This window comes from Myotis myotis, unplaced genomic scaffold, assembly GCF_014108235.1.
Source record: "Myotis myotis isolate mMyoMyo1 unplaced genomic scaffold, mMyoMyo1.p scaffold_m19_p_18, whole genome shotgun sequence".
Taxonomy (NCBI): Eukaryota; Metazoa; Chordata; class Mammalia; order Chiroptera; family Vespertilionidae; genus Myotis; species Myotis myotis.
In genome coordinates, this window is record NW_023416322.1 from 35,660,698 (window position 1) to 35,688,006 (window position 27,309).

General features: G+C 44.4%; 1 protein-coding gene across 4 annotated transcripts in view; it reads right to left on the minus strand.

Annotated features, from left to right (window-relative positions):
* Nucleotides 1-27,309, minus strand: part of MAGI3 (membrane associated guanylate kinase, WW and PDZ domain containing 3) — a 141,130-nt gene that overhangs the window by 21,907 nt on the left and 91,914 nt on the right. For 2 of the 4 annotated variants that reach the window (XM_036342679.1, XM_036342682.1), the window contains exons 3-11: nt 24,191-24,310; nt 19,846-20,055; nt 17,513-17,687; nt 13,581-13,660; nt 11,313-11,370; nt 7,044-7,138; nt 5,609-5,797; nt 2,314-2,910; nt 1,125-1,156 (exon numbers count right to left, since the gene is read on the minus strand). In XM_036342679.1, coding sequence (XP_036198572.1) covers nt 1,125-1,156; nt 2,314-2,910; nt 5,609-5,797; nt 7,044-7,138; nt 11,313-11,370; nt 13,581-13,660; nt 17,513-17,687; nt 19,846-20,055; nt 24,191-24,310 — 1,556 coding nt within the window. Of the gene's footprint in view, nt 1-1,124; nt 1,157-2,313; nt 2,911-5,608; nt 5,798-7,043; nt 7,139-11,312; nt 11,371-13,580; nt 13,661-17,512; nt 17,688-19,845; nt 20,056-24,112; nt 24,311-27,309 lie in introns of all 4 variants that reach the window. The other 2 variants (XM_036342678.1, XM_036342680.1) reach the window with 1 other exon arrangement.

Below are 27,309 nucleotides of genomic sequence, written 5' to 3' on the forward strand. Positions count from 1 at the left end.
GGACAGCCCCCACCCCCCCCCCACCCCCCGCCCCAGGCGCCTGGGATTCTGTCGGAGCAGTGGGGTCACTGGAGACCTCCCTCAGCTCTGAAGCATTAGGGTCACGGTGCTGCACCAGCACCCATTATGAAGCACAGGGGTGGCCAATGATTCCTGGAGGAACCAGAGGATGCAGGAAACAACAGTGCAATTTTAACTGAACAGGAAAAAACGAATTCTGAGCACACCGGGCCCGAGTGGTACAGCCTCTGTAAAAGGGCAGAGTTCCTTCCCTTTGGATCCACAGAACAGCAGGTTTGGTGAGGGAAGATCCACCCCTTTCACCTCCGACGGTCTGTCCTTTAGCAGCCCCTGGTTACGGTTCAGCACGACCACCTCTCCCTCGTGAGAGGACAGACAACGCAAGCGAACGAAACGAATTCAGATTCACAATGAAGTGTCTGTGCGTCCGCGTCCACACCATCGCGGCTACACTCGCGCTGCAAGTGGGCGGCCACACGGTGCGCCTGACACGGCGTCTGCAGCATTATTTGGTGCCTCCTTTATAGGCCTCGCTCTCTACATGGGTCCTTCGGGCGGCTCCTCGGCGACCCAGGGGGATGCTGAGGAAACACTGTTCCAGGCTGACAGCCCGTCACTTTGACAACAAGCGGCCTGAGCACAGGGGACCACAGTTCCCTAGAGAGTCTCGCTCAGTCCTCCCTGCGAGGTCACCTGCAGGTGGGCGTTCACAGCCCCCATGAGACTGGGCGAGGCAGCCACGTCTTCCCTCTGGGCACACGGAGAGGAGGTGAGTGTCCACGGCCCTCCGTGAGCTCCTCTCCAGGCAGGGAGGGCCCTGAGCAGGCACTGTGCTCGCGCTGCCCCGCTGGGGGGCAGGGCACTGCTGTCCGGGGGGCAGGGCACTGCTGTCCGGGCCTCCACGCACACACTGAACCCCGAGAGCACCGCTCTCCTCTGCGGGCCTTCTTCTGACTCCCCCGCTTCCCCGAGGGTCTGACACAGCCCGGGCAGGGTGACCCCGACTTCTCCTGTCCCACAGGCACCACCACGGGGCGGTCCTTGCAGAGGGGGGGTGGGCTGTGTGCTGGGAAGGAGCGTTCGAGGGCCCCCCGTGTACTCACCATTTTGGCAGTTTTCGTGGGTGAAGGAGGACCTTAAAAACAAACAAACACACAAGCCGAGTTTTAAAAACAGAGGAAGCATGTCCAGGTCACACATGCAGTTAACGTGCAGGATGATCGAGCTGCGACGGTGCGGGCTGGGCGGTTCTGTCTGGCGCCTCCTGCGTGCCAGGCATCGCGCACAGACGACCTCATTTCATCTCTGTGACAATCCTGAGGCATAAATGCTACTACCGTTTACAGACGAGGTAACCAAGTTCAGAGAGAGTAGCACAACTTCCCCACCCCGCACGGCCAGCGGGGAGCAAGGCAGCAAGTGGCGTCCCGACTGCGCCCAGCGCTGGTCTGCTACGTCCGCCGAGCCCGGGGACCCTCCAGCCCTAGCAGAGAGGCTCTCCCCGAACCCTCAGCACCTTCTGCCTCACCCCCCGGAGAAGAAACAAATTCGTTCAAGAAATGAGAATACGGGGGGGAAACGCCCCATGCAGCTACACTTCTCATGTGCCTCAAAAATGAAAACTAAAAGCCAGAGAGAGAGAAGCGTGGAGGCCAGATTTTATTCTTCCGAGCACCAGCCTCGCTCCGGTGTGGCCTGAAGGAAGCCCGTTAACATTGGAACGGGACGTATAATCGCCCGGAGCAGTTCCCGTCGGCTGAGGACCTCGGAAAATAAAAACTTTATTTCTCTCACGTGGGCATTGTGGGTTTAATGAACCTTTAAGGATAGAGACTCAAGCTTAAGGTGGAAGCAAGCTATCCTGACTGTTCCTACGGAACGGATGAGCGCACTGCCGGCCCTCCGCTCGGCCACTGCGAGCCGGCCGCTCCAGCATCCCTGCACGTCACCGAGGGCCAGGCCGAGCACCGGGGCTGGAGAGAGTCAACTTCTCCCGTCGTCATTCACAGAGAAAACGAAAGGAAGAGGATCTATTTCACGTGAAGGTGGGTCTCTCCCCTCTCATTAAAGCCGTAAATCCGAGTTTTAAACGAATAGAGAGGGAAGGGAATCCACCATGGACAGGAGGGAAACCATTAATAACTAAAGAACCTGCTGCAAAGGGTACTGCTTACGGAGGCAGTCAGACAGAACCTTCCGGAACATGCCCACGAAGGCCCAGCTGAGTCCGCAGGAAGGACAAGGAACAGATGCGCATGCGTGAGCAGCGACCGGCGGCCGCGCTGCACTCACCTCCTCGCAGGATGAGCAGGGGCACGTCGGCGCCCACTGGGAACTGCTTCAGCACCTCGACCACCTGGAGGTGCGTCAAGTTCTGCACGTTCTGGTGATAGATTTCCTTAATGACGTCCCCCTTCTGGAGGCCCGGGCACCACTGGCTGTCCAGGATCATCTTCACCTTCTGTCCGGTGGGGCTGTCAGCGATCGCAAACCCAAAGCCCTTAGGGCCCTTGATCAGAGGGACAGTCACGAGTTCGGGCTGGGAGCCGGCCGAGGATGCCATGGACGCTCGCTGCTCGCTCGCGTCCGACGGCCCGTTGAGACGGTCACCGACCAGGACCTGTCCCGGTTTTCCATTCTGGTCCAGAGCCATCGCCCCCGACTTAAAATCCTGAGTGTTCTCGCCCTTGGTCAGTGACTGTCCGTTGATGACGGGAGTAGCAGCAACCATGTCCACGGCAGGGTCTTCGTTGTCGTCCGGGAGCGGGTAACCGCGACACAAGGTGAGGTTTACGTACTGACTGACGGGCACCAGCTGGAACATCTGGACCACATCTGCGTGGGTGTGGCCCAGGACACAGCTGCCATTGATGTCGACAATAACGTCGCCTGGTAGAAGATAATCGTGTTAGAAATACTGCAGCCACCAAGTAAGTTCGTTTTTATTGTTGGGGGAGACAAATGCATAAATCTTCATTATCTTTGCAGCAAAGGCTTATGACCTCACTCTCAAGGGAAGCATGCTGAGAATAACTGCACATTCATACTGTCATTGTGAGCATGTCCTCTGGGTCCCACCCACGTGGCCACACAGGCTGGGTGCGTTGTAGTGGGTGTCCGGTACACCGACGGGGAGCACGTGCTCCACTGACTACTTGTACCAACAGGTCATCTTTAAACACTGCCTTGTTTCTCGACTTTTAAGAAGCCATTAAGATGTCATTAAAATTCATAATGTAGGGCTAAAGATTAGACTAATGTTGTTATGAATGTATTTTAGCATTTTTCTTTTTCTAGAGTTTCAATTTGCTGTCATTCTGATTTCATAAGGAGAAGCAAGCCACAAAAACAGTCAACAGAAGCAGAGAACATATTAAAACACTGAAAAGTCAGCTAAATTAATCCTGAAAAGTTAGTTGGTTTTGCTTCCCTGATTTTGCATTATTATGACCACTGCCACTTGACATTCATCAGCTGTGTGTTTTTGATGCAGCCTTAAGTTTTAAAACGTGTGCTCTGTTGTCTTATCCATTTGCTGCTTTTATTTTTTTGAATATGACTATTTAAAAGGTTATGGCCGGCCTTGGCCAGTGTGGCTCAGTTGGTTGGGTGTTTCCCGGGCACTGAAAGGTTGACTCCTGGTCAGGCTCCTGCATGGATTGTGGGCTCCATCCCAGGTCCGGGGCGTGCAGGAGGCAGCCAATCAATGATATTCATTCATTCTCTCTCTCTCTCTCTCTCTCTCTCTCTCTCTCTCTCTCTCTCTCTCTCTCTCTCCCCCTTCCTCTCTCTGAAATCAATGAAAACATATTTTTTAAAAAATCAACATGAATGGTATTAAAAAACATTAGTTTGTGGAAATTTGCCCACAATCTAAGAAGATACAGAAATTAGACTAATTAGAAACAAAGTTTTGACTTTTCCTCCCCTAGTAAAAATTCCAGAATTTTCATGGAAGTATTATATTGCTGTGCAAGTTAGATAAATTTAGACAAATTTGAATATTATAAAATCCCAACAGCATATACAATGTCCACTTCATGGACAAAATGTTCAAAAAGTCAAAATTGAGAACTAAAAAATCCCCTTATTACTCATTTTAATCTCTAGAGTTTATTTTATAAAGTAATAGAGGAGAGCTAAAAATAATTTTCTTTACAAGTACAACTTTTGATTATTGTAAGTTTCATGTTTTGAGTCTCTATCACCTAAATGGGAAGGAATAGTTTGAGAGATCCCATATCCTAATTGGAAATAAGCCAACATCCACCATGAAAAGAACTATGGCGGCGGGAGCTGTCCATGTGCGGCCTACATGGTGTGTGAACTAACAGAGGATTAGAGAAGTCTAGTCAACAGTATGGGAAGCAAACTCAGTGGGATACTAAACCCTTCTGGAAAAATGTGTTTGAGCCCCCCTCATAGTCTGTAACTAGTCCTGAATCCCCTCTGCCACAGACACTGTCAGCCACAGAAAACTTTCTAGAAATGAAGAAGTTAGAAAAGCTATTAAACACAAACGCATGCAGCTCTGCAGCAATGGCAATATCCACGTCTATCATTTTCACAAAGCTGCTCAGCTTTATTCCCGACCAGTGAGACCAAGCAAACAAGACAACCTGGGAGAAAACTCGGAACATAACCATTTGTGTGGCGTCATTCTAAACATCACAATGGATCATTTTTCAAAACAGGTTATAGGTCAGTGTTAGGTAGCTCCAAAAATACCCCACATGATCGAAGAAAACAAAACAATCAAATAGTTTTCTGAGATGGTTCATAAATCTTTAGCTTAGTACAGCCAAAGGGTTATTTCAGAATTATACAAACTATTAAAAAATTAATGCATTTCCTCTAAGTTTCCAGTTATTTGCAAAGACGGCCCTCCCTCAAAGCTAGTATGCACTTTGGCTGGGCCAGGTCGCTCCGTTGGTTAGAGTGCTGTCCCGATACACCCAGGTTGGGGTAGATTCCTGTCAGGGCAGATATAAGAATCAACCACTGAATGCATGAATGGTTGGAACAACAGATTGATGTTTCTCTCCCTCCCTCTTTCAAATCAATAAAAAAATTTAAAAACAGTAAAACTAGTATGCACTTAAAGGATAAACTATTTTAACACAGAAGTCTTCAGTTATATTATTTAGTTCTTCTCTCTATATAAAATTATATATAATAATATTGATGTTTTAATATAAGAATTATCTACTTATTCATACATTTAAAAAATATATAGTTTTTTTTTTATTTTTTTATTTTTAGAGGGAGGGAAAGGCAGTGGGAAAGAGAGAGAGAGAGAGAGAGAGAGAGAGAGAGACATCAATGTGAGAGCAAACATTCGGGTTGTCTCCTGCACACCTCCTACCTTGGATCGAGCCTACTACTCGGCCATGTGCCCTGACGGGGAATAGAACTAGCAACCTTTCCATGCATGGGACGATGCCCAACCAACTGAGCCAGGGCTTACTCGTACATTTTTGCTACAGAAATTTAAAAATGCTTGAACCCGGGCGCTGCCGCAGAGGCTAATGGCGATGGTGTATAATATCCAGGACACACACACTCACATGTTTATTAAATCGCTCACCTGGTGCAATTTTCCCGTCCTGAGCGGCAGGGCCGTCTTTCAGCACATTCTTCACCTGCAGGAACTCGTCAGGCCTGTCTCCACCGATGATGGTAAAACCGAAGCCCATTGTGCTTTTTTTCAATGATGCCCGGACCAGGATGCCTTTAAGCTGGGACGGATCCCGCGTGAAGTGGGACTTTTCTGTGTCTGTGCGAAAATGAGAAATGGGTTTGAGAACAAAAATCCCCACAATGAACAGGGCCCTTGAAGGCAATATTCAAGGTCGTCTATATAATTTAAATATAACGAACCACAGAGAAAGAAAAAATTAGAGGGACTCTAATGTAATAGAACAGTTAGAATTTAAATTCATAAACTGAATCACTGAAAAATAAAACTCAGCGAGTGTCATTACTCTTTTCTAAGGTTCTTCCATTTATTTGAAAGGTAAAAGCACCTGCTTTTCCTCCTCCTTGTTTGTACTTACTTCCTCTCACCCCAAAGACTCCCTTATCTGGAGTCAAAATGGGAGGGACAGCTTAGTATTAAGCTCCTGAAAGTCAGGGACGCGAACTCTGCATCCACTCCACTTGGTATGCACCGATGTGAGCTCTTGAGGGCAAGACCCGTCTTACCCCTAATCGCTCCCCTCTCTTCCCCGCCCCCAATCGGTTTTGAATACCACATGCCTAGCAAAGCACTGGGCATATGGTAGGTGCTCAAAAATATTGGTTAAACTAAAAATATTTGGCTAAATCAAATGAAAACTTAAGGGAAGGGACGAGGAGCAGCTATAAGAAAGAATGTTTCTCTCATGGGCAACAGAGGTGGGGAGCTACTCAACCTCACAGTATGACCACAAAGGCCGTTACTAGGGCTACTAATGACAGAGGGAGGAGATGGGGAGAGATGAATAGAATGTGAGAAATTTCTGGGCAGTGTTTTCAAAATGCACACAGGCGAGGCTCCCCAAATTCTCAGGATCTATTGTTTAAAAATGTCCCCACATGATCCTAGTATTATTAACACCTTCCCATTTGAGAGGCAGGTAATATGGTGACTTTCTTTAGTAGTTGTTCATATCAGTTAATGAAGGATCCTGAATGGGTTCTGATGTCAGACCTAAGCAATTAGCTTGGGAGACACAATGAATGAGAGATCTGACACTGCCCTGGCCTTAAACTTTACGAAACAATTCGATCTTCACATCAGAGCCTCAAACCCATAGCAAAGGCTTCAGTCCCTGCTCCCAACGATTTCACACTTTCTGTATAAGCAGCACGAGAAACTCTCAGTGGCCGCAAAACCTCTGCTGCTTTATTACGATTAGTCCTGTTTTTATAGCAACAAAAATTAGACGTTCTCTGTTGAATGTGAGAGCCCCAACTACGAAAGGCTCAGTCGCTTCCCGTTCGTTCAGTATATGAATGTCACGGTCAGGAAAGACCTTTACCTGGTTTGGAAGGCCCCGTATCAGCCTGCCCTGACTGCTTTTTCCTCTTGGCTTCCTCCACTGGGTTCTCAAACTGGGTTTTCTGGTTAAGGTGGCTGTAAATGGAGAAAAGACAATAGGCATTTCAGTTTAAGATGGAAGAGTTACATTATTTTATTTTATTTTTAATATATTTTATTGATTTTTTTTTTTTACAGAGAGGAAGGGAGAGGGATAGAGAATTAGAAACATCGATGAGAGAGAAACATCAATCAGCTGCCTCCTGCACACCCCCTACTGGGGATGTGTCTGCAGCCAAGTTACATGCCCTTGACTGGAATCGAACCCGGGACCCTTCAGTCTGCAGGCCGACGCTCTATCCACTGAGCCAAACCGGTTAGGGTGAGTTACATTATTTTAAAAGAGACTACCAGACCATTCTGTCACCATGGCGTAAGGGATAAATGGGTCCCTTCAGGCATGGGACGCACAGGAGCTGACAGGCCACAGGAGGAGGGCTTTTGTAACAAAGAAAAGTTGGAGAAGGTGCCTAGCAGTCCCAGCTGTGGAGGCAGGCACTCAGCTTCTTCATCAACGTACCCCAGATAGCCAACGGCAGCTTCAGACTGCAGGAGAAGCCCTCATACCGATGCAATCAGAGCTGTCTGGTAATGGATTAATTTTTTAATAGCAGGAGGGTGTTACGTTTCTCTAAACTAAAGCAGCTGTAAAGACACTTCTGAAGAAATCCAAGTACAGAGCCTTCTAGAAATTTACCGACTTTTCCACGGACTCACCTGCATCGACTTAGCAGCAACTAAGAAAGAGGTTTGCTTTTACCAAATGATAGCACAGAACAACTCTTCCACGCTTAAATGCTTTCATAATTATAAAATGATTAAATGGATTATGTAAACGCCACGCAAGTGTAACTGGCATTGCTGAATTGGGGACATTCACAGTGGGCTCCTGGAGCGCGTACAGCGAAAAGCAGAGCGGAGGGAGACGACAGGGTGGGCGGTCAGCCAACAGGAGTCGGTGAGCATCACAGAGGGACAGGGCACTGGTTACCCGGCCGTGGTAAGAATGCAACCACTGCCCAGGTGCTTAGGATCACCAACGGGTCTAATACAGAAGCGACGGGAATGACATTCGAGCACTTCCAAAGCACAGATCTATTGCAGCCAAATGATACGCATCATCCAGTGCAACCCGTTTTTTAAAAGTGGCGTTAGTGAACACCAACAATTAAATATCACGTCAACAGAATTTCACATTATGATTGCCTTTAGAGGGGCTGAGGTTTATAGAATCTGCACAGAAACAGTCACGCACTTGAATGATTACTTTGCCACGTGTGGACATTAAAGGTGGAGGCGGGGGAGCGGGTAGGCCTCTGTGTCTCTGTGTCGAATGCAGTGTTAACGCTGAGACAAGACTCGCTACTTCGTCTCGGAGCTCTAACGGAGGCAAGTTCTGCGTGACAGACACTCTGGGTTCTGATGTCCCTAAAACTCAAGCATGTTTCTGCCTCTTACCACGAGGGGCGCCTTATCAGCTGAGCTACCTGCAACCCTCTGAGAAAATGAAGACGTCTGGTGTTAGGCAAGGTACTATTTTTACACTTATTTATTAAATACTGACATTTTCGTATTCTTGAAAAAATAAAACAACCAGAAACTGACCCTTAAAAAAAAAAACAAACCTGTTTAGAAAGGACCTTGGCTCACCCCAATGTCATCTAGGGCTAGAATGACTTTCAGCCCAGGCATTAGAACATAAAAGTAGTCATTTGTATTTGTCCTCTTTGCAATGAGTGGGAGAAGAGACCAGAAGTATGCAAATGAGGAGCCCTGAAAATTCTCTGACAGAAGAATCTAAGATTGTCGTGAAGGGAGTAACTGCACCTGTCACCGTAGGTACCTAGATTAATGCCACCCAAAAACAAAACAAAAAAGTAAAAACACTCTCTTTTTCATTCAGTTACTATGTAATCCACACTATTGCTAAGTGGAACAGATTTTGTTTTCCATAGAACTGGCTGTGAAGTAAGAGAGGAGATGGAAGATTATCAGAAAAATTAAACAGAGTAGCAAAGAAGCATGATCAGAAATATTACATATAATTGGGAATCTCATCTGCACTAAAGGTCTGTGCATGCTATGTGGATTTTTAAATTTCATCTCAGCAAACAAAACCATTATTCTTTTAGGAAGAACCTGAGATATTAGAGACGTCTATTTGGACTCTGTCACCGAAGTGCACTGAGTGAGACATCTGATGTGAAACAATAAGAAAACATTATTCCTAATACATACAGGCATTCTTTGGGAAGGCCTGCCGTCACATTTTTGGAACAATTTCATATTCAGAAACAGATTAATCCGTTTCCGAATCTCGTACAATGAACTAAATACCGACACAGAAACACTGCCACCGCAGTTGGTGCTACTACGGCGAGGCTCCTGCCAAGAGCGATCTGGTGCCATCTGGTTTGACAAACGGAGAGAGCCAAAGAGTAGCCATTCAAGCAACAGCTTTTTACCTCCATCAGCAAACTCGCCGCGGATGACTGCGAGGCCTGCGGCCCAGATTCCAGCCTCACTCATCTGGGAACCCAGCCACAGTCCGCAGCTCCGCGGGCTCCGCGGGGACGTGCCTCTCAGTACAGCCTGCTCTTCCTCCATCCAATCAATCACCCTCCTGTGAAACGAGCCAGTTCTGGGAACAACCACAGCCAATCCCGTCGTGCTGCTCTGACGCGGCCCTCCGCGGCCACCGGGGCGGGTCGCCCAGGGTCTGCCCTGACGTTGCTTCAACATTACAGCCTTGCTTAGTGACGCCCGCATCCTCGGGCCCGAGGGTTTCTAACAGGCAAAGGGCTTTCACCGCCCGACCACGTGTTCGAATGCGTTTGGGATGGACGATAAGAGCGTGAGGACCATTATCTCAGAAGCCTCCGGCTGTGCCCACCAATCCCAATAGACGAAGCTACCAGGGGGAAAAGCTCACGAGACCTTTCTGGTTGGCCTTCAAATACGCCCTGGCCTTAAAACATAATTGTTTCTTTATTTTCACTACATATGCTTTAGAAAAACATAACCAAAGAGCTGCTGTATACTTTTCACATCACAGTAGCAGCAAGACATTAAATCGCACAAGGGACATACAATTAGCACAGCCTTGCAAAGGAGCCAAAATACTGACGTTGAGAAGTTAGAGACCTAAGCGTCAAGCTAGTCACTTCCTTTGGGTACAAGTTACATTTTTAAGGATTTCCACAAACCTCCCTGACCAGTGACTTGAGGACAATCCACACACACACACACACACACACACACACACACACACTGGAATAAACACTAGAGTTACTAGTACAACCGGAGTCAGAGGTACTTACTTTCAGGACAAATACCAGGAAGTGGCATTTGTTTTTGCCAACAAGTAATAACAAATTAATAAGCCGTCATAGAGCTAGAAGGGTATCAGGTTTGCTGCTTTTGCCAGGTAATAATGTCATTTCGCCTTCACTTGCCAGGCAGCAGGTTCAGGCTCCCGTTTCCCAGGAAACAGTAACATTTCTCATGCAGTTGTTTGCCTGGCACTAGACGCCTGAGGTCAGAATTGTATCGAGAGCATTTGGAAGGAAAGCAGCCCCAATGGTCATAACAACAATTCGATAAAGGGAGAACGGAGAGAAAAATTAGATGTTGATGCCATCTTAATTTCTCAGGCTAACAAAGGCAGGGGCTTGGAATGCCTGCCAACATATGTGTTTAAATTTAACCAAAACAGCTGTGTAAGGAGCAACTTCCATTCATCCCCCGCGACCCCCCCCCCAAAAAAAATCCCTTACTACATTTTCCTTGGTTCATTCCTTAAAAGAGAACACTTGTAATCAGACACTTCAGCGTTCTGGGTCACATGGAACATGCTGCCCTTACAGTTCCCCACTGATCTCGGACCCTACGGCGTCTGTGCTAGAAAGGCCTCAGCGTTCACCCGTCCCGCGCCCTCGCCCCACAGCCCGCTGTCCACCTCTCTCGGTGGAGGCTGTAGTAGCGCCCATAACTACTCATCATCCGGCAGCTTCCCTCTCGATTCCCTCCAGAGCCAACTCCAGGAAGCCCAGCATCGGAGAGTGAGGCTCAGGCCCTCCCCCCGCCTCCCCTCCCGGAAAACCCTGGGAGCTGGCGGAGGAGCATGGAGTCTGCACCGTGGATGCCCTAAGGCTGCATAATCGCGGAGGAAGCACAGTTGGGAGAACATGAACCGAGGGATCAGACTTACTCGACATAGTATGTCCCATACTGAGGGTCCTCTATCTTTTCCCAGCCATAAGGAAGTTCTGTAAGAAAAGGAAAGAAAAAAGAACGGAGTGAGATGCCAGACTCAAAACCGACAGGAGAGGACTCGCCAGTGAGTGAACTGACATTTCTGGGAGACAGAGAGCTGAGGGCTCCCTTTCCAAGAGCAAACAGTTTGAGTCTGAGTGGCTCCAAGACCCCCAGCGATGCCGGAAACCATGGACAGTACCCGACCCGGTCCATACTACCTGGTTTAAAAAAGTGAAAAGGTGACATAAAACTCATCAGCTCTGCCGTGTTCCTACTGTTAGCTTGGGCTTATTATTTGAATGATCTTCAATCGGTACTATCTTTTGCAGAAAAATTTTAAAGTCACCTTTCAGTTTGGTCTGGATTAAAAGCCGTGCAACATGGTCTCTAAATCCACGGAACGGACACAGTCAACTGCAAAAGCCCACGGCGCCCTTGACGAGAGTAAGGCACCCTGGGTGGGTCTGTGATAATCACACAGAATCACATGTAGGATTGCCAGTCTGTCTCTAAAGTAGTAGAGAAGCTTAATCTACTTTTTTCCTAAAAGAAACACTGTGGAAAATAAGTTCTAACACTTTTTTCCTGTACACCAAAAGGTAGTCTGAACACCGACACTTTGGTGGCCACTGGCATTAGGGATGTATTGGAGAAGTAACTGAAGAAAGCAAGTCTAAGGAGAATGCAAGTGTGTGGTGATCGGAGGATGGAGAGACAGATGTAGAAGAAAAGGCATAGAGAGAAAGAGGATAGATGGCAGACAGCTGTGTGGAAAAGCAAATACAGCAAAGTGTTCGTTGTAACACCTCAGTGGTGGACACACATGTGTTCACTGTACAGTCCTGTCAATGCGTCTGTTTGCTGGAAAACTCTCATACCAATATACTGGCAAAATGTAGAAAAGGAAAGAGCAATAGGGAACAGAGCAAGAGAAGAGGAAGCAAATATGGCTGCAAGGACTTGGGCGCGGGTGACTATTCGGATGGCGTCGATGACAGAAGGGGGGGTGGGTGACTTCGGGAGAAAAATGTTTAGTTTTAAATACAGTTATTTGAAGTGCTAGTTGGACAATAAAAAAGAAAGTCAATAGGAAATACAGAAATAGCATTTAGAACCGAGGACAATACTGGAGACGTAGATAAGGGACCCAACTACAGGGAATCGATAGTTAAAGCTACGGAAATACACTCTACAGGGAAAACAGGAAACAGCAGAGAATTGAACTGAAACAATTAGTGGGCAGGAAACAGGGGGAGACCAGCGAGAGAGGCATGGCTGAGAAGACTAATACCACATTCACAATCGTTAAACAGTCCAAGTCTACAGGGTCATACATGCCAGTTTACCCTCAGAGGGCTGATTTCACCATCAGAAACTTACTGCTGAAAACCTTATACGCAAAGGGGGCATGTTATAAAAATGATTTTAAAAATGATTTCTTAACATAATAACAGGTGTCAATGCGGTTGTGGAGAAAAAGGAACCCTTATTCACTGCTGGTGGGCATGTAAACTGGTTAAAAACACTACGGAAGACAGTATGGAGCTGCCTCAAAAAATTATGACTGGAGTTACCATGTGACCCAGCAACCCCTCTTCCGAGGATCTACTTGGAAACTTTGAAATTACTGATTTGAAAAGATATAGGTGCCCCTATGTTCACTGCAGCATTATTCCCCGGGGCCAAGACATGGAAACAACCAAAGTGCCCTTCGATAGATGATTAAAGAAGATGCACATATACACAATGGAATAGAGCCTTTGTCTTGACATCAATATTTTTAGAATCAGCTTATCGATTTCTTCAAAACAAATTTTATTCTTCTGCAGCCTATATTCAGGAAGGCATAGCAAACCATTTTGGGTGGGGTAAATTCTATACTTACTTGTAAGACTCTGCCACTAAATACAGTCTATAATATACGAGGCAGAATTACTATCCAATAATAATAATTACCCGATGATTCTTAGAGGAACCGTTTTACTACTGAGCAGTAAGGACTGTTTGTGGGGTGGGGTTTATAAAGACTGTCATTGGGTTCCTACCACTGCTCTCAATGCCTAGGGATTAGCCAGAGATACGATCCATCCTCGTGATACTAAATTAAATATATTTTTGAAGGCTCAGCGGGCATGGTGAGGCTACCCTGGGGCCGAGAATGTACCGAACTTATTAAAATATTCATTTGGGATTGTTTTGACGGTTGCCTTCGGGAACCTACCTCCATCTTCACAGTCCTCAGGGGCTTTGGCTTTCTTACAAAGGCGAGGGTCCAGCCAGGTGGTCGTTTTGGTGTTGTGGCTGCAGAATAAAGATTGCAATTAGAAACAGTAAAATACAGATGAAGAAACATATATCAAAAGCAAAGATGAAAAGTGACTACAAGGTAGACGTTGTTAGAAGAGTCATCTCCTACGGGCTCTGTGTTGCCTACCTCTGACTCAGTAATCCGACTGTTCTCAGTCTGTGGCTTCAAAACTGCCATGAAGGGAGGCAATGCTAGAGGCACTGATTTGAGGATGGAGGTTCTAAGGAGGAGATAAGCAGCAAGGACAGAGTAACAGGCCCTCTCTGAGCGAGGGCGCGCCACGGCCCCCGCCGTGCACAGCCAACAGCAGGAAAGGCCGCGTGAGAACCTGGTTCGCTTGCTGCCCGAATTCCTTCCTCCTTCCCTTCATTAACCGCTGTATTTCTTGAGTCCCTGTGATGTGTGGACACTGCTGGGGGCTGGGAACATGGAGATGCATGATCAGACCGAGCCTGTGGACTCACGGGGCTATTTAAAATAACATCATGTAGAGTGAAATGAAAGGGAAAGCTCTATAGTGCCTGTTTCTGTGGCATTGCAAGTAACGAGGATGGGTACAGCCCGGCCGGTGTGGCTCAGTGGTTCAGCATCGACCTATGAACCAGGAGGTCATGGTTCGATTCCTGGTCAGGGCACACACCTGGGTTGCGGGCTCGATCCCCAGTAGGGGGTCTGCAGGGGGCAGCCGAGTGATGATTCTCTCTCATCATTGATGTTTCTGTCTCTCTATCTCTCCCTTTCCCTCTCCCTCTCTGAAATCAATAAAAAAAAATTTTTTTAATGAAGGGTATAATTAAACTCAACTCTACGAAACTGTTTTTATCAGTATGGACCACGTATTTAATAGGAAGAAAAGGTGGAACAAAAAGATCACCCCACCCCCCTCTTTAAGGAGTAGGCCGTGGACGCCTTCAAAGAGCAGTGTCTGCCTGAGCTCACCACTGGTCACCCCGGTTACCGCAGGCCAGGCCACCGTGCAGTGGGCACTGATGCTACAACCACTGCTGGGCCAACGGTGCTACAGTTTAAGTGTCTGCAATATGAGGATAGGAAAGCAAGAAAAAATCACTAAAGAAAAATACATAGGAAGGCAACAAAATATAAATGACAGCGATTCTCAAAGAGTGCGAGGATAGCATTGTGACAAGTTATCTTTTCTTGGCGTCTATATCCTGAGATCAACTCGCTCATCTCGACACTGGCCGCTCCCAGGAAATGGAGCCAGTGGTTTCCGGAAATGAATCAGATCTCCCACGCCCTTCCTCACCCCTGCGCTACTGAGAGGGCTAGCTAGGCAGCCCTCCCTGCACAGTGCCAGGCCTGACTCTCGACTGTGGTAGAGACCCTCCTGTATGCGAGTATGGGTAATCTAAGTAGGAGACCCTGGGGTTCCTTCTAGGAAGTCTGTTACCCGTTCTGTCAGAGAGAATTTCCCCAAACGAAAACTGGCTAAAGCGATTTTAGTAAAACGAAAAGGGTCAGGTCTCCACTGAGGCTTAGCAGCATGCATATGGTTGAAAACAAATGATGGGCATATCTTATAAAACCAAATTCATAACTTTTAGAAAAGCTTAACTTTGGTTTCAATGATCCAAAACTTGTACCGCTAGGTTAGCAGGTGTAGGCAACCCACTGGGATTTTACCCACTGTTTCTCAAGGGAAAGACATGCCCATCGGGGCTGTGCCTGAAACATAATAGCTAAAGACTGCAGACAGGCATTGTTTACTGACAGATGCATGACTTAACGGCAGCAGTCACACAGACCAAGCACATGAGCTGCAGCAAGAAGGCTTAATCTCGCAGCAAATAATATTCAGCTCTAGCGTGGATATTAACCCCTGATGAGACGATGGTTTGCAAATATTTTCTCCTGTTTCTTAGGCAGCTACTTCGCTCTGCTGATTGCTTCCCTCGGCTGCACAGAAGCTTTCAGTCTGATGTGGTCCCTTTCCTCTGTTTTAGCTTTCGTTGCCTATGCTTTTGGTGTCACACCCAAGAAGTCCTTGCCAAGTTCAATGTCACAAAGCTTTTCTTTTAAAGGTTTTATAGTATCCAATCTTATAGGTAGACCGCAATCCACTTTAAAAATGTTCACCTAGAAAGACATTTGTTGTATACATTCCCCAGCCCCGTCATTTACTCACTTCTCCGTTTGCAGGGGGAGGTGCTGTCAGATCTGATGTCTCATAATCTGCTTCTAAAGATATTCTAGCTCCTGTTCGTGACTCTACATCTTACCCAGGGGGTTAGTTCCCAAGTCAGCATGAAAGGCAAAGTCTAAATTACCCTGAAAAACTCCTCAAATTGGCCACAGAGAAGAGTATACCTGATTTTGTCTATTGTGTGTAATCCTGGTCATTAATGTTTACATAAATATATAACGAAATCAATCATTTACCACGCATGGTAAAAAGAATACCCTGCACACAAAATCTTTGTCTTTGAAACGCTAGACTCTCACTTGGTACAGCAAGATGCTTATTCTATCTGAAGGATGTGGAATTGGGGACCAATTGAGAAACCCACTCAAATCTCTCACTCCTAATTCATGTCTGTGTATATGTTCTTTTGAGTGTAGTATCCAGCCCGCAGTATTTTAATTAGTATATTCTGTAACTTCACTACTTCGATATTCTACCTCCGGGTAAATTCGTTTAAAGATGAGAATTACAGCTGCATGAGAATATAAAAATACTTCAAATGAAACTTCTAATAAATTATTTACATAATATTCTCAGGTGCAAGCAATGGAAACCTTTAGGTTGACTGAATACATACGGTACTCTATATCTCTGTAAATATAAGCATATTAATAGTGCTTATTCATAAAATAGTTTTTTGTGGGGATTTATATTATACCAATTCTTCTGAGGACCAGTGATTTTTTCCCCTCATATACTATTTGACTCTGTTGCCTGAAAACATCAACCCCAATCTTTAGGACTGAAAATATGTAGCTCAGATAAGAACTATGTCCCCGAAAAAGCCATTTCCTGGGGGAGGGGTATCAACTCAAAAAAAAAAAAAAAAGAACTATGTCCCCCTCATACGATAATTCCTGACATGTGTGTTAAGTGGGACAATATACACAAAAGTTAAAAAACAACAACAAAAAGACAAGCGACGCAGCCCTGGCCTGTGTGCGTCAGTTGGTTGAGCATCGTCCCATGCACCCAGAGGTCACCAGTTCAATTCCTGGTCAGGGCACACGTCCACGTTGCGAGCTCCATCCCCAGTAGGGGGCGTGCAGGAGGCAGCTCATCAATGTTTCTCTCTCTCTCACCAATGAAAGCATCTTTTTTTAAAGAAAGCAAACCAAACCTTCTTTATTCCTTACATTTTTCATTCTTAGTGATAAATCTATCTTCAATCCTCGTGTTTTCATAAAACCAGAGATCAAATACACTACTCCTTCATCTAAGTCAAGTAAAAACAAAATACCGTCCAGGAGAAAAGTCAGATTAAGGCCAAAACCGGTTTGGCTCAGTGGATAGAGCATCAGCCTGCGGACTCAAGGATCCCAGGTTCGATTCCGGTCAAGGGCATGTACCTGGGTTGCGGGCACATCCCCAGTGGGAGATGTGCAGGAGGCAGCTGATCGATGTTTCTCTCTCATCGATGTTTCTAACTCTCTATCTCTCTCCCTTCCTCTCTGTAAAAAATCAATAAAATATATTTAAAAAAAAAAAAAAAAAGTCAGATTAAGGATCAACTATAACGTGGATGGAAAATATTTTGAAAGAAAGAAGACAGACATGGAGGCCTTGAGAAAGGAGGTTCAGCACGTTCTCAGACAAGCCTCCCGGTGGCAGGGCTGGTGAGGAGACACGGACATTGGCTTACTCAATGAAGTAGATCATCCCCGTGTCCGTGTAGGCCATCTCCCAGTTTTTGGGCAGCGGTTCCAGGTTCTCATCTCTCATCATGTAATTTCTGAAGTCCATGGAGCTATTGGTTTGGCTGTAACTCGGGACGGTCTTCATCCAATCCGAGGACTCAGAATGCCTCTCTCTGCTTTCTATTCAAAACAGAACAGTATGCAAAGCAGGTGAGCTTATACTGTCTTCAAACGGCACTCTTCATTTGTAACAAAATGCCAAATATTTATTACACATTTCCTTGTCTTCTGGGCCCACATTCTGCTTTAGCTTTAGAAAAAACAAACAGAAACATACTGAGGTTTTTTTGTTCGTTTTTTCCCATTTGCTAAGTGACATTAACCCCGTACAGCACCTTGGGGGCTAGTCTGGGAAAGAAGCAAAAAACAACTCTAGAATCAAGTCAGTTCATACTGAACACAGATCAGTCAACAGGACACTAACAACAGCCCAGCAGCACGTGTACAATCCCTTCACGTGTCAGGCGCTATTTTAAGCGCTTCACATGTATTAACTCACAATCCTCTCTCAAGCCTGTGAGTACGTCTTACTATTCCCATTTTATAGATGAGGAAACCAAGGCACAGGAGGTTAAGTTAATGTAGTCAAGGTTACGCAGCTAATCGACAGCAAAGCCAGGATTCCAACCCCAGTGGCCTATGCTACTCCAAGCTGCCTCGTACCCATGTAACACAGGCCTTGCAGAATGACACGCAGTAGACTTCCTGTTGTTAAATAAAATTTTCTGTTGTTGACAGTGAAATCCTTTTGGAGTCCCAGAGTCTATAAGGTAGGTAAAAACACTAAACATGGGTCACTGCAGGGAGTGCACATTTCATGAACTTGAAACTTGTTTCTAGAACTTACAAGACAACCCAACTGTAATAAGCCCGGACTGCAGTCAACGCCTCCGCATCAGAGACTCTGAGAGGCGGCCTTCGACATGCTTCTACAGCCTTCCTTGTCCTGACAGTAGTATTTGCACTCCACCCATCCTTTCCCTAACCAAGCGCCACCATCCTTTAACCGCACTACTTACCACCTCTCACTGCTCCTCACCCCCATCCCCGCCCTAGCCATGTCCTCCTTGCCCTACCTACCCGAGAACACGTACATTCCCACACTGGGACAAATTCCCGGTCTCTAATGCCAGTCTTAAACATTTAAAGATGTTAACAAACTTAGTTCTGTGGGTGAGCAAAGCTGACATCAACATCAGAAGGCTCTACGATATGATGAATTCCCTTAACAACCCCTAAAAAATAAGATGTGAATTCACCTAAACATTTTTAGACCTTTTTTCACCAAAATATATTGGGGTAATACATTAAACATCAAATGTATGAAGTGGCATAATTATGTGGGATGCTAGGACTATAAAACAGGACTCACATTCTGGAGGGGAATGCAAACAATGAATGCACTGAAACAACAAATACAGTGTAGACAGCAAATGTTAATCACTGATAAAGAAAACACCAGGATGCTTTGGGAAAATGATCAAATTGGGTACCAGTGAAATATGTCTTTTAGTTCCTGCTACATGCCGGGCCATGTCTATGCTGCAAGGGATACAACAATGAACAAAACAAGCAAAAATTCCACCCCTCACGCAGCTTTTATCGTCATGCCTTGAATGGAAGTGTTATAATGAATAGCACTGAAACCAGGTCTACTGCAATTCTGTGGTTTCCTACCCATACTCTCAACTAGAAGTCTCCTAAGCAATCGCCACATGTTGGGGGGAATTCGAAAGAGTAAGATTCTCCACCAGTAAGTTCCTGTTGGTTTTGCATTTAATGAAAAATAGAAGAGGCAAGTTTGGAAATTTTCTTTGAGTGATTCTGAACGTAAAATCAAAGTACTGCTTGCAAACCTCTCGGATAACGTTGACTAGCACATCTCCAAAACTCTGTGCTTTGTTTTGGTTGAAGGCTGTATCTTAAAACATCTACTTTCGTTCATATCCTGCAAAGTAGGACGTAGGCCAACAAGACTCCCATATTCCAACTTCAGAAGTGAATCCCACATCGTTTAAGCAGTAGGGCAATGCCATCTCACATTATCGCTATGGATAGCTTATCACTGACGTATCGAAATGGCCACTTGGAGCAGCCTTACAAGATGAGGGACAGAGATACACTTTGTTCCACACAAAAACCTTTACAGAAACATATGAGACCCCCTCCCCCCCCTCACTCGGCATGGGCTTTGTGGGAAACCTTACGACCTCCAAGGCAGGGTCGCGTTAAAGCCAACCGGGAGAGTCACTTAGAAGTCCTTCATCCCTCTACGAACCTGCATGTCCAGTGCCATTAACGGCCTCCTTGTCCTCATCGTCCTCCTCTTCGGGGAGAGAGCTGTCCATCCTCTCCATCTTGCTGACAGAGGTGGTTCGTTTCCTTTGGGATTCGGCGTCAAACTCATTATCAAAGAGGACCTGGTCCACAGGATCGGGCTGGAAAGGGCTGGGCTCTGCTGGAGGCTTGGGAGTCCCGTAGAAGTTTCCTAAGTGAACACAGGAACAGCAGCTGGGAACACTGACGTTGAACCGAGAGTCAGGACAATCTGACCCCGTGGACGTCTCTGCCCTGTTACCTTACGCTGAACAGCCAACCACCACCGGCCAAAAGGCCAAGACACTGCCTGGAAGAGGAGGAGGCAGAAAGAGCAAAAATAACTGATTTCCTAAGTGCCCTTCACCATAGAAAGCAGTGGCTCGCAACCTTCCTAATGCCACGACCATTTAATAGAGTTCCCCCAATTTCATTGTTACAAATTGGACATAATTAAAGCATAGTGATTAATCACAAAAACAATATGTGATTATATATGTGTTTTCCGATGGTCTTCGGCGACCCCTGTGAAAGGGTCGTTCCACCCCCCCAAAGGGGTCGCGACCCACAGGTTGAGAACCGCTGATATAAAGCCAGGAAGCTGACTTTGTGTGTGTGGCTTATTGATCCCAGCAGGGCTGTTTTGCAGGGCTTCTAAAGTAGGGCCTCATTTGTGAATTTAGATGCATTAACGCTCCCGTGTAAGATTCCCTGGCATGGAAGTGGGAGTAAAGGAGAAGGAAACCAACTCAGATAATTGTGTGCTGATGTGCAACATGATGAACTATTTTGGTAAGAGGAGGAAATATGTGGGCAAAGGATGAAGCTAAGAACTACCCAGTCTGTGTTGAAATGTAGGCTGTTTCTGTAAAAGTAATTTTTGAAAGTTTTCCTGAGATTCTAATTATATCATTTTATCTGACAATTTGTTGAACAAATAGAGACATTATTAGCATATTTCAATATTGGCTTACTCTCAGGGAAGCAAGAAATGCTTTAATATGTTAAGTCTTCAGGATCAGTCATTTTTGCAGTAAAAATAAATGTTCCAGAATAGAATGAGAACAATGGAATATCTTCTCAATTTGTCATGTAGCTCTCATTAGGCAGCCACATATAATGGGAAAATGCTCACTAGATCTACCTGCGTTAACAGTCTGTGGCTCCTGCTAGTTTTGACCTTGTATCAATCACTATGCTAATGTTACAGGAAGACAAATATGATTGTGGAGTAAAATATTCATGACCTTCTTTTATTTTTTAAATCACTTTTTGTCTCATCGAATTCCTTGGCTCCTAAGGAGGCAATTAAGATGCTCATTTCCCACAACATAAATCACGGGGGTATAATGGCTTCCTTTTCCTGGATGAAGAAAGCATGGGTTGTGGATCGTAACACTGAGGCAAGTCTACAAATAACACAGTTTACCTTAGGTGGGATGTGCTTTGAAGGGGAAAGCACGAAGGTGAATTCTTTGGAAACGTGACTTGAGGTGGGATTGTTATTCAAATGCTCAAGACAAAACAGTGGCATCAAACTATAAAGCTTTGCAACAACATTTTGCCTGCCTGACCCCACTACTCCCTTGCTTTCAAATCCATGTTTGAGATGGAGTCACTCCCGCCACGCAGATGACGCAAAGGCTGGCATCAAAACACGTCTCTGTCGCTGAAGTAGAGCAAGGAACTGGTGGGAAAGTCAGTTCACACTTTCGCTGGCAAAGGGCAGCGAAATGGTCCAAACGGAGGTTTGGTTGGGGATAAGGATGCGCTAGGAGTCCCTGCGTCGTGTGCAGCGATCCCACTCCCACGGGGTGTGGACGTACCATGATGATGAAAAGTCCACTTTTCCTAAGGGTGGGAGTTTTACTAGAAACACATTGTAGTGTGTATCCTTGGTAATTTTTTTTTTTTTTTTTAGCTCCAGAAAGTTTAATTTTTTTCTAGGGTGAAAAATGAGAAAAATTCAGGATATTGTGATTGTTATCCATAGACACTGATAAGATTTTAGGACTTGATCATAAATTCTGGCAGTTCCCTTATTTTTAAAAAATTACTGGTATTAGTACTAAACATGCTTATAAGTAAATTTGATCTATTTTTCTTGAGTTATTGTTAAATATGAAGATTGCAGGTTACAGCAAGGTATATAATTACAAATTTTGTGAACCCTGACTATAGTTATTCACAGAAATTTTTTTTCATCCTTTGAAGCTGTATTGAGGCATTTCCTTTTTCTCTCTTTTCTGAAGGTGTTTTCATTTTTACGAAGGAACTATTAGCTATTTTAAACATATATACAACCACGGACAATAGTCTTACAGGAGTATTCGAAACCTCCTTACCTATTTACACATCCGCAGGGGACTAGTTTGCCGGATTCTTTCAGCTCTCCCCCTTTCCCCTTGAAGCACATACATGTATGGTCACATACACTATTAAAGCCCTAACTTCCTGTCTCTGCCCTCCCACTCTCTCCGAGTCATCCTGAAGTTAGCATGTCACTTCCCTGCATGTGTGTATGTGAGGACATACGTATAAGCACACATAATGTATAAATATTATTGTTCATAAAAGCTTCACAAGCATCCTATGACATTTCATATCTTTTTTTCTGAGGAGCATACTGCATGCATCCTTTTGCAACTTTCTTTTTATACAATTACTAGAGGCCCAGTGCACAAAATTCATGCACAGGTAGGGTCCCTAGCAGCTGCTGGCTGGGGCCTTCCTTTGTTCCACGCCGCCCCCTGGTGGTCAGTGCACATCCTAGTGAGTGATCGAACTCCTGGTCTCCCGGTCGAACTCCCTAGGGGACACTTTGCATATCAGGCTTTTATATAGAGAGACATTCCTAAGACTTATTCCTGTTGACGCGTAGATTCTAGTTCACTTTAACTGCTGTAGGATGGTCCATTTTTATGAACAAATTAAAATGTACTTGGTTGATTCCCCTATGAGAAGAGAGTTGTTTCCATCCTCTCACAAACAGTGCTATAGGGACTATTCTGGAACTGTCCACACATGCGCACAGACAGGGTTTCCCATGGGCATCTGAGGGGGAACTGCTGCGTCAATCACCCGCATCTTGGAAGTTACTAGCTGTGGCCAAGGCGCTCTCCAAAGGGAAGGCATCATTTTATACTCTCGCCAGCTGCCTATGGGAGTTTCCATTCCCTCCATTATCAGCCTGTAAAACTGTTGTCAACATGATGGGTGTGAAATGGTGTATGATTGTTATTTCAATTTGCATTTCCTTTAATTGGGCACAATTTGCCACTTCGTCATATTTCTAACATGTGCTTACACTTAACAGAAGAAAATATCTTTGTGATCTAAGGGCAGAGAAGGACTTCTTAAAACTTCGAAAGTACAAATCATAAGGAAAACAGTGATAAACCCGGTGGACGAAAGTTAAGGATTTCTGTTTATGAAGCAACACAGGAAAAGGTTACTGGGTGGAAGAATAGGAGAAAATATCTGTATCCAATAGGTGATTCATATAGAAATAAATATGTAAATATCTAAGGAATGTCTGCCACTGGAATGTGATTGAGATCCCATTTAAAAAAAAAAAAAAGACACACACACCCTCACTGGTTTGGCTCAGTGGACAGAGCATCAGTTCACAGACTAAAGGGTCCCAAGTTCGATTCTGTTCAAGGGCACATACCAGATTGCAAGCTAGATCCCCGGCCCTGGTCGGGGCATGTACCGAAGGCAACCAATCAATGTGTCTCTCTACTGTCTCTCCCCTCCCTTCCACTCTCTCTAAAAACCAATGGGAAAATATCCTCAGTGAGGATGAACAATAAAATTTGAACTTGATCTTAAATCTGTACTTCCTGGAATCAAGTGGGTAGAGGAGAGATATATGAAAAGAAAACCAAATACTCTGTTTTTGCTTTTCTTCCCCCATTCTATATTCTCTTTTCTCCAAGCGATCCAAAGTATAAATAGATTTTTTAAAGTCTACAGTATTTGAATTCTCAATCACAAATAGAAAGCAATCTACCAACACTTGCTGAGCTCATATGATGAATATGAATTACTATGAAATATACAAACTAGCTAATTTGAATAATTTTAGTATATTATTCATAATGTGATGAAATGCTTTTGGTTTATTGTTTAATCCCATTTTAACTAGCAAATTGCAATTACCCTAATTAAGAGAAAAATTTCCCCCAAACCGACAGATAAAACTTCTTTGTAAAATGGTATTTTACTGATCAAATTCCCTCTGAAATAATTCCAGTCATTCAGATAGTTTTCTGGGTTACTGTTGTCAATATTTGGGGACATACCATCATACGTTCCACTTTCTAATAATGCTCCACTCTCTTCCAGTGCTTTGAACTGTTCAACAGAAATGAAATTATAGTCCACCCCTGGTACTTCCCCATCTCTGGGGGCCCTTGTGGTGCCTAAGGAAAAAAAACAACAAGAAAAAGATAGGATGGAAGTGCTTTTAAACTTACAAAATATTGCAAATAATAGAATAAATAGCCTATAGAGAACACATGGAGAAACAGAACATTGAATATATTGTATCTACTAGAATGAGGATCAGGAAATCTGAGGCAAGCTAAGAATCCTAAGCGAACGCAGGAAAATAAATAACGTAGGATGAGTCAATAAACTTGAATAAACCTACAGGTAGCCATAAAATTCAAAACTACAAAGACTATAAAATTTCAGTGTCAGAGAAAGCTTAACTTTCTAAGACACAACAGTTAATTCTTCCTTTAAACCTCAGTTATCATTCCTTAACATATAACAATCCACCAATGATAGACTTCATTTTTAGGTAGCTAACGTGTATTTTTTTTTTTCCTTCCTTAGAGAAAAGAAACGAACATTCTACTTACTAGACGCATAAAGGACAATTAAAAGAAAAAAATTTAAGGTCTTCTAATGAACTCTATATTAAAAACTTGGACAAATATTAATTATGAAATTATTTTAGGTGAATAAAAAGGCTTAAGGCTTCATAAAGGTAGGTATTTACACATTGCTTCTTAGCCATTATTCTCTTCAAGTAATTTTTAAAAATTAAGCAGTAAGTAAGCTGTTCAATGAAATTCAGCAACAGAACCCTGAATTTTATCTGCTAAGGAATTCATGCTAAAGTACAGTTGATCCTTGAACAATGAGGGGGAGGAGCACGAACCCCCTAACACACAGGTGAAAATCCCCATAGAACTTGTGACTCCCCCAAAACACAACTACTGTTGTCCTTTGGTATCCATGGGGATTGGAGAAAATAGGGTCCGAGTTGAACCCTCAAAACCTATGTCAGCATTCTAGCACCCCCAAATCGATAACAGTCCTAATTTAAAATATTAATACAGTTTAAGAGCCATGTTACATTCCTAATTATAAATACTAGAATCATTAAAATATTTTGTTTTTTAAAAAATGTATTTTTATTGATTTCAGAGAGGGAGGGAGGGGGGATAGAAACATCAATGATGAGAGAGAAATCATTGATCAGCTGCCTCCTGCACGCCCCCCACTGGGAATCGAACCCACAACCCAGACATGTGACCTGACTGGGAATTGAATCGTGACCTCCTGAGTCATAGATCGATGCTCAACCACTGAGCCACACCAGCCGGGCCTTCATGGGCTGTTGTCTTTTTTAAAGAAAAGAAAAGGTAGCTTGACAGAAAGGGGTACAAGGGAGGGGTGAGGCTACTGAACGATGAAGATAAGGCAAAATGTGCAATAAGCAATTTTAAGATAAAGCACATGTTCCAATTGAGAAAAGAGGCCAAACTGAGATGAATGAGCATCCTGCACAGCCCACGTCATTCAGCTGTGTTTGTATATTCAGTGTTTATTTGCTGCTACTTGATGACGCAAAACATGAACGTGTTCAGGAAAATGGAATACAAACCAGTATGACCTCAATTAAATTGACATCGTTCTCCTACCTACTCACCAATCACATAGGAACTTATTTGCATCACGGAAACAAATGTGGTAGCAGAACAGAGAGTATCTTTCCCCACTCTATTTTTTTTTTTCACCTTTGAAAAAATAACCTTTTGAAGACTGATGTTTTTTTTCATGTTAATGTCGTTAAACTTATCAATCCTTTCCTTTATAGCTAATGCTTTTGGTGTCCTGAAGACATTTTTTTCAAGATCCTGGGGAGAGGCTATATTCTTTTAAAAAAGCATCACAGCTTTGCCTTTCATGCCTAATACTTTAATGCACTCAGATGGTTTAATTAGGGGGCCTGGCGAGAGGTAGTGGTCGACTTTCCTTTTTTACCAAATGGCTACTCAGCATGATTTACTGAAACGACCATTACTTCCCCTCCGATCCACCACAAGGCTTCTGTCACAGAAACTTACGTAGAATTGTCGGTGCAAGACTGGGTACCCATCACCGGGCTCTCCTGCACATCCCACCTGCCTCCTGACCTGACCACCCCTGCACCACTGATGGGGTAATTACATTTCATGATAAATCTTGGGATTTAGTAGAGCAAGTCTATTGATTTTGTTCTTTAAGAAAGTGGGGGGAGAGAGAAACATCCATTTGTTTTTGTTGTTCCACTTATCTATGCGTTCATTGGTTGCTTCTTGTGTGCCCTGACCACAGAGCGAACCCACAATCTTGGCATATTGGGACGATGCTCTAACCAACTGAGTGAGCTACCTGGCCAGGGACAATCTTGGTTTTTTTCTATGCATAGCCTTTTCCATCTAAATTCTGGAGCCAAATAAACAAGCTAAAAATGTTGGGATTTTTATGGAGTTAGATTGATCTATTAATCAATTTGAGAAGGACTGATATCTTTGCCATATTGCATCTACAAGCAAGAAATCTCTGCCAATATATTTAGATCTTCAATGTCCCTTAATTTTACCTTACAGAGGTCTTTATAGTTCTTTAAGGATTAATTTCTAAGTATTTCAAATTTTTATGATATTATAAAGGGTATCTTTTTATAAACTTCCATCTTGTTGATGGTATAAAAGAATGTAATTGTGGGAACTCCTTTGGTCGCTGTATTCCGATGTCAGTTACCTACAACAAAACTCACTAATTCTAACAGTACAATTCTGTGAGTTTTGGGAACCATCACAATTGATAGGGGAAATGAGAAAAACGTATCATATTTCTCCAGTGAGAATTAAAGGTTAACAATTTGACACAGAGATGCTACAGATTGGAAGGAATCGACCGATAGCAATGGAAGGCAAGAGCAGGAAATACCACAAAGCAGAATCAAAGTTTACACTTGGCATTTCCAGGGACCAGGACAGAGGCGTGTGGGGAGCGGTGGTCACCACCTGCTCAGTCTTCCCTGCAGCTGTTCCCACAATTCAGTGCGTGGCCAAGCCCTGCCTGCTAACGCTGGTCTTCCTTGCAAATACAATATTATTAAGATCAGATGCATTTGCACACT